Source organism: Muntiacus reevesi, chromosome 6, assembly GCF_963930625.1.
Source record: "Muntiacus reevesi chromosome 6, mMunRee1.1, whole genome shotgun sequence".
Lineage (NCBI taxonomy): Eukaryota > Metazoa > Chordata > Mammalia > Artiodactyla > Cervidae > Muntiacus > Muntiacus reevesi.
Window position 1 is genome coordinate 18,083,589 of NC_089254.1, and position 8,329 is coordinate 18,091,917.

General features: G+C 38.7%; 1 protein-coding gene across 1 annotated transcript; it reads right to left on the reverse strand.

Moving 5' to 3' along the window:
• Positions 1 to 360: 360 nt before the first annotated feature.
• On the reverse strand, positions 361 to 7,938 carry NDUFA4 (NDUFA4 mitochondrial complex associated). Its single transcript, XM_065939419.1, has 4 exons — positions 7,773 to 7,938; positions 6,335 to 6,423; positions 5,664 to 5,724; positions 361 to 576 (listed from the first exon to the last, which is right to left on the reverse strand). The coding sequence occupies exons 1-4, from the start codon at positions 7,812 to 7,814 to the stop codon at positions 520 to 522; spliced, it is 249 nt and encodes an 82-aa protein (XP_065795491.1). The 5' UTR covers positions 7,815 to 7,938; the 3' UTR covers positions 361 to 519.
• Between the last annotated feature and the right edge of the window lie 391 nt (positions 7,939 to 8,329).

Sequence of the window (8,329 nt, forward strand, 5' to 3'; positions counted from 1 at the left end):
CTGACAACCTAGAAAATTTTCAGCAGAGAGAATGACACAGTAAAAACCAGTATTACCAACAGTACAACTTCAATATCAGCCAGTAACAGAAATTCAGAGGTTTTCATCTCGCCAATCCCCAAGAGGCTTGAATAATCCTCCAAATCTACCTTTCATTTACAATTCCAGTTCTTAAATATGCCCCAGTGTTAACAACAGCCTGTACACAAAATGAAAGTGTCTTATTAGAGCTGCTTAAAGTCTTATTTTCAAGTTACATGAATACACAGAAATTTAAGAAATTCCTTAAATTCCAATAAGTTCCCATATCCTAAGTTATGAAGTTCAGAGTAGAGTTTCAGCATTAAATAATGACACATATCAAGTTTCAGGCTATTTATTCATCAGTGTAAACCCCAATACAATACACCAACATGATTCGTGCATTTAGAGGGGAAATATTTCCTGGTTAAGTGGAAAATTGTGCGGATGGCTTCTGGAAGACCTTCATTCTAAGCAGCTTTAAGTGAAATATTTCATTTAGAAGTCTGGACCTTCTTTCTTCAGTTTGCTGTAATCTACGTTCACAGAGTAGAACTTGGAAAAGAAAAAAGATATTTTAATCATATACACAAAGATGCTATAGAAGTTTAAGATCATTTTTATTCAGCTTTCTATAGTAACAATTATAGACGTGAACTTTTATTAGAAATATTTAACAATATAAAAATCATTCAAACAAAGACGTTAAAATTCCAGTCCTTAATAATGGTTTTGGTAAGGTAAAAATATTCAATCTTCCTCAGAAAAGCAGAGTCAGTATGATCTGTTGGAACTTCAAGGTGAATAATTATGAATTCTTCTGACATATATTTCCAGTTTTTACGTTTTTCCTTTCATCTCCATTAGGTACAGGAGTGAATCTTCAACAGAATGAATATCAATTATCATCCCTATTTGGTCAGCAAACTGCCATAATTTAGATGGGAAAGATTTAAAGCAATAAAGATCAGCTAATAATATAAAGCAATGCTTTGTTGCATGTTTCTGTTAGTTTTTAGATACAAACTGGCCTGCTTTGATGACTTTTCTTTCCATTTTTCTCTCTCCTTCACTCAGGGGTTTCCTTAATTTCCTAACCCAGAATGCATCAAAATCAAATTTACACTTTACCACCTTTGGTACAAAAGCTTTTAAATATATTTAAGTGCATTTTGGAAAATTTTTAATTTCCATAAATGTCTCTATATTCAACTTAATTTGAAATATATTTTACTATCATTTCTTTAAAAACTGCCTCTCCCAATAATTTTTTAAAAATTGATTTATACTTGAAACTGCTCTAGCAATCCTACTAAAGAAACATTAGGATTCATAATAAGCCCAGATAAGGCTATAATCTTATGCCAGAGAATACTGAAGAGGCTACACTCTAATTACTTGAAAACTGTATTATTTAACTCCAAAAGTATCCAAACTGCAGAATTTATCATCATTTTCTTCAGTTTTTAAGCAAGAAGCTCATACATCTGTGTCCATTATTTCTTCAAACCCTTTTATTTCTTCAAACATACCCTAACTTCTTGATCTCTAATTGAAAAATTCTTAATTTTATTTGACTTTAAAAAAATTCCCAGGTTGTGAAGCTTATCCTTGAGATACATATGTAGACATTTATAAACTTTATAAACATTAAGTATGACTCAGTCATAAAGCAGTATTTTTTGTTCTGATAGAATTCTCCTATGAAGTAATTGAAAAAAACAATGAGACTTGAAAGAAACCAACTGTTTATCTGTAACATACTAACAAAATGTTAGAATATTTGTAAAAGGAACTGCAGGTTATATTTTAAGAAATAAGCATTTATTGGGCTGTTTTAAAAGATCCTGGGCACTATCGGCAGAAACATTTGTTTTATCTTAATTATCACAGCCTTACTCATTCTTTATAAAAGAGGCCACTGGGATCAAGTTATATGACTTGTCAGAAGCAGGATGAAGCTCCTACACCCAAGCAGAGTGGAAGGTTCACAGTATTTTTGCTAATTTCCTCAAAACTAAGCAGACTTCTGATATGTTTGCTTTATTCGGCTCCATGTACCAGTATCAGAGTTCTCTGTTGAAGTAATTTTCAAATCTGCTTTATTTTTCAGCTTCCATGTCCCCAATCCTTTTCTCAATTTAATGGTAGCTACCTTGGAAGTTTCTGAAACAACAGCTGGGAAGGCACAGCATATTCTGATCTTGGCTTCAAGGTATTTTATCCAGTTAAGAAATGCTGCTAGACCTTCAATGCTTAAATCCTGTTAGTCTCCTCTCTTATATTAGTTAGCTTTTGCTAGAATGTGAAATAGAAAAAATAACCACCAAACCTTAGTGGCTTTCAAGAAAGGTTTATTTTTCATTCATATTATCTGCCTTTCTAAGCTAACTGCTCTATGTTCTTTTCATTTTAAAATGAATGAGAAGCCCTTAACTGTCAATTTGGTCTCAGGAGACAGATGGGAAAGAACAATGGACGAACCGCACGCTCATTTAAAAGTGGCAGATATCACTTTGATTTGCCAGAGCAAGTCACATAACCAAACCCGATGTTAAAAGGGCCGGAAAAAAAATTCTCTTAAGTGAGGGGAAGAGAACGACAAAGAATAATCTAGTCTACCTCACTGTTGAGGTTTAAGAGCAGTAGTAGACATCATCCATGCCAAGCTCACAAGTTTTTGGACTTGGTTCCCTTCTATTTCTGCTTGCAAATGTCCCAATTCTCCTAAACTCATCTCTTGGCAAGTAGAGCCAGCCACAGTCTAACATCCTGCTTTCCAAAATCTTTTATGAATAACTCTTTAAGCACAAGGTCTGCCTTCCAAGTTACAGCAGGTGACACTTTATCAGATACTTTGCCACTGTAGGATTCATTTTTCCAGGCTCTAATACCAGTATCTTAGCTCTTCACAGCCCAATCTATACCACACACATTAGATTTCTGCTGCAGCAACATTCCATTTCCAGCTCACGTGGCCTTATTCTGCCATGTGTTACCATATTCTTGTTGCTGCTGTTCAGTCACTAAGTCGTGTCTGATTCTTTGTGACCCCATGAACATCATATTTTAAAACACTGGTAATCAGTTTCATTATCATAATCACCTGGGGAGTTTTCTGAACTACATACCAGAGATTCCAATATGCTCTCGGGCTGAGAGGACCAAGGCCTGGGTTTTTTTGTTGCTGCTATTTTCTTTTTTAAAGTTTATTAGATATGGAATCATTTTCTACAGAATGGACTTAAATTTACAGGAGAGAAAAAATAGGATGCTTGCATATCATTTTCTGAGGCAAAATGTGACACAAATTAGATGGCTCACTTCAGGTTCATCAGTACATTTTTGTTTCTTGTAGAGAAATCTGTTGGAGATTTGGAAGCCCAATTATAATCAGAAGGTTGAGCAGAAGGCTTGGAGTCTGCAAAAGGTGATAATTATTTTAAAAGCTGCTGTCATCAGTTATGACAGCTGCTGGTGCTGCTGCTGCTGCTGTCGCTTCAGTCTCGTCCGACTCTGTGCGACCACATAGACGGCAGCCCACCAGGCTCCCCCGTCCCTGGGATCCTCCAGGCAAGAACACTGGAGTGGGTTGCCATTTCCTTCTCTGATGCATGAAAGTGAAAAGTGAAAGTGAAGTCGCTCAGTCCTGTCTGACTCTTTGCGACCCCATGGACTACAGCCCACCAGGCTCTTCTGGCCATGGGATTTTCCAGGCGAGAGTACTGGAGTGGGGTGCCATTGCCTTCTCCGTGTAATGACAGTATATATCTACAATAAAGAGATATATCTGCTAAAAGGTCCTAAACACTTCTTGCTCTGGATACTTCTCCCTAACAGTGCTCAAAGAAACTGTTAGTTTTTGATGAAAGAGCCTGGTGTAGTGGAAAACTCCCAGCAAGTTATATACTTTAAGTGGGTAAACTGTATGGTATATGAAGGGTTTCCCAGGTGGCCCTAGTGGTAAAGAACCCACCTGCCAATGCAAGAGACATAAGAGATGCGGATTCAATCCCTGGATTGAGAAGATCCCTGGAGAAGGGCATGGCAACTCACTCCAGTATTCTTGCCTGGAGAATCCCATGGACAGACCAGCCTCGTGGGCCACAGTCCATCAGTTAAGTCACTCAGTCGTGTCCAACTCTTTGTGACCCCATGGACTACAGTACACCAGGCTTCCCTGTCCATTATCAACTGCTTCCTCAAACTCATGTCCACTGAATTGGTGATGCCATCCAACCATCTCATCCTCTGTCTCACCCTTTGACTCTCTGTGACAATCCACAGGGTCACAAACAGTGGGACACAACTGAAGTGACTTCGTACACACATATGGTATATGAATCATATCCTAATAAAGCTTTGACATGCCAAGGGTTTTTTCTTTGTATATGCAAAAGTGTATACTCTCTATGACACTGCAAGAATTTTTTCTTACAAAAATCTTACATGGAAGCACAGCTGTATCTGGGGAATAAATGGTCTTAGATTTTCAACAACAAGGATAAACCTTATGGGCATTATGCTAAGTGAGGTAATTGAGACAGAGAAAGACAAATACTCTATGATCATCACTTAAATAGAATCTAAAAAGTCTGAATTTGTAAAAAGAGAAAGTAGAAAGGTGACTATCAGGGGATGGAAGATGGGGAAACCGGGAAGATATTAAAGGCAGAAACTTCCGACTAGAAGCTCAATAAGTTCTGGAGGCTTAATGCACAATATAGTGATTATCATCAACAGTATCATAAATTTCAGAGATGCTAAGAGACTAGCTCTTAATTATTCTCAACACAAAAAAGTGATAATTATGTGACATGATTAAGGTGTTAGCTAACACTACTGTAGTAATCATAGTGTGATACATAAATGCACCTAACCAACAAGCTGTACACCTCAAACTTACACAATATTACATGTCAATTATGTATCAGTAACATAAATAAAAGTAAAGAGCCTCAGTCCATGAAATCATTCTTTGAAGGAGTAGTTTCACAAACTAGTTTTGCAGAAAGATGTCAAAAAGGTGTACCTAGAAAATTTATGGTAAAATATAAGTTTCAACTGATTTTCACTTCTTTCTACTAATTCTCACCTGAAATATGTCAACCATACCAAAAAGAAAGAACCACCAACCAAACCAGCCACTAGATTAGTTACTCAAAGTGTGGCCCATAGACCAACAGCATCAATACTATCTGAAACTTTATCAGAAATGCAAATGTTCTGCCTCCACAACAGATCAAGTGAATCAGAACCGCTGGGAGTGGAGTTGAAGAATCTATTTTAATAACCTCTCCAGTGCTGCCAATGTATGCCCAGGTCTGAGAATCACTGCACTACACTACCCAAGACTGGAGAAAATGTTAACCATACTATCTCTTTTTTTCCTTAGTCAAATCAGCAGAATTGAGACATTATCTTCATCTCCCACCCAGACTCTAAAGTCTGTGAATAAAGTCCTTAAAAAGATATTTATTAGAAAAAGATACCATCTTAATTTAACAGAACAAACCAGCAATTTCTCAAAGTTCATTATAATAGAGTTTTATTTGCATCTCCTATATCAAAAAAAGACCTACTCCATGACAAAATTTATTAAAATACACTTTCCAGCAATTCTGAAACAATTTTTAGCTTACCTTGTACTGATCATTAGGACCTAGTTTGTTCCAGGGTTCTGGGTTATTCTTTCTATCCCAACTAGAAGAAATATATAAAACATTATAATTATTGAAGTTACAAAATACTATTTAGAATAGTCTTATATTCAAGAAGCTATCATTTTGAACAGATCAAATTCCACTTCCTATCAGATGAAGTAGTGTTATTTTCAGTATAGAATTGAAATAGAGATAAGACCCCTAATAAGCAAATCCATGTAACAAGTTAGTAAAAGGTACAACAGAGAGAGCCTCTTGGGGCAGTTATCCCTGTTCCTAACCCTGTCACAGAAAACTTTATTTTTAAAAAAAGCATTCCCTATTGTAGAAAAACAGCCCCCCAAAAACACTCAAACATACTCACAACCCTGACTAAGTGTTTTATAAAGTTACTATTATCTCAATCCTCAATACATTACCAAACGGGTATTGACAGTTCTACTCAACCAATGAGGAAATGCAGCTCAGAGAAATTTAGATAATTTCATGAACCAGAAATAGAGAACAACAGTAGAACTGGGATCTGAACTTACTCTAGGACAGCACATTTCAGTTTCTTTCTACTACTTGACGCTGCCTCTCTAGAAAGACTGAGGCTCCTAAATCAGTTTGGTAAACCATCAAAGTTCTAAACATTTTTAAACACTTACCTGACATCGGGATTGAACAATGCCAGGCGTGTGACATACAGTGCTGCTCCAGTCCCTCCTGCTCCAATAAATATGAAGAGGGGGATCAACTGGAAGCCAAAACAAAATAGACGAGAATTAACAGTCATCTTCAAATACCTACATACTGATAAAAGTAAACAAAGACTACAGTAGTTTCTACACACTGATTCCCAAATCTCTAACCATCTTTTTTTAATTTTAACACCTTTATTGGGATTTACATGCCTTAAAATTCATTAACTTCGACAACTAACGATTTCCAGTAAATGTATAAAGCTGTGCAACCATCCCACAATACAATTTTATAACATTCCCATCACCCCAAGAATTTCTCTCAGGGTCACTGCTGCCACACGCATCCCAACCTTCAGCCCCAGGCAACCACTAATCTGCGTTCTAACTCTAGATTTACCTTCTCCTCAAACCACCTTTTTAATCTGGTCTTAAAGTTTGAAAAAAAAGGAGTTCATGTTTAAAGATTTTAATTATGTTCAATAGTTTTTAAAAAAAGGAATTTCTAGAATTTCTAAAGGATGTGAAGATAATTCTGATTTAACGTGGAAAACGTTATATTGAAATTTTAAATCTTCTAAGAAAATACATCATATTTTTTACCTAATAGTAAATTAAATTCCAGCTTCTCGCATGTCAAGGTTTGAAACACAAGCTCTTGGCAAATTATTTAAGTTTGCTTCTACACAGACGTTATGAAAAACAAAAATTCTGTTAAATAAAATATGAATGAGCATACAGAAACACACCTACTATAAATACCGCTATTACACATAATCTCTGGATACGTACTAAAAGCACAATTAATGCAGTTAGGCAATCAGATTTAAAAACACAAATTAAAGATTGCATAATTGAGTTTTAGGACCACGGGACGTTGATGTCCAAGGGGAAAACACGTGAAATATAAAAGAACTCAACGCAATTAAACTCCGCACTCCTAAAGTATCACAAAATATCAAGACGTCAAGAGAAACTGATTCCAAACTCAGAGACCCTCACATTTTCCTTAAGGCCTAGTGGTGCAATGCAGTGAAAGCAAGGCTTTTAACAGCACAACAAACAGTATACTTGACCTTTCCTGCTGTCTAACCCACACAGCGCACGACTATCCCTCCTGGCACCACCGACCTGCAAAAGGACGCCCGCCCACCACACTGTTCCAACATTCTCTTTTGCCCGAGAGTATCCCTCACCTCCCCCATGCCAGGCCAAACCCCACAATGCAAGGCGTGCAAGGTCACAACTCAAGGTCCTGGGACAACTAGGAGAACAGGATAGAGGCAAGGTCCAGCCCCGAGGAACCGTAAGGGGCCGAAGGAGGAAGCTCCCAGGGGACAGACGCAGCCGCCTCGTCCCACCGGATAGACAAGGGAAGACACTGGGAGAGGGTTTAACAACTCACGCTAGGATGCTTCTTGGCCTGACCGATGATCTGGCGGAGCATGGTTGCGACAGAGGCCTCGAGCCCAAACCGAGAGAAAAACTAAGCCGCAAGGCCGGAGATTAAGACTCACCGCACCTGTAAGGAGCGGACGTCCAAAGTCACTCAGGACCTCCTACCTGAAGGACCCCTGGCTCAGAGGGCGGCCTGCGGCAGGAGGGCCCGGATGCAGCTGTCCTGGATAATGCCTGTTTGACTCAGCACTTCTCGCGTCTGCTCTAATCTGGCCAAATCAACAGCGTTCGACTGCAAAGCAAAACAGTCTCACTACTATGCCTTGCATACTTTCAATGGGTAATTTTTTGCGTCAAAACTAGAAACCTACGATTGACTACACGGGCACTTTCTCGGGAGGCCCCGAGTTTGAAGAGGGGGCGGGCAGGCGGACGCACGCGCCTTGAGCTCAGCGAGCCGGGTCCTTTAGCTAGGCGTCCACGAGCCTGGTCCGCGCGCCGAGACGCTGGGGGCGCGCGTGCCGGCTGCGCGCCGGCCGCCCTGACAGCCGCTCGGGGAGCTGC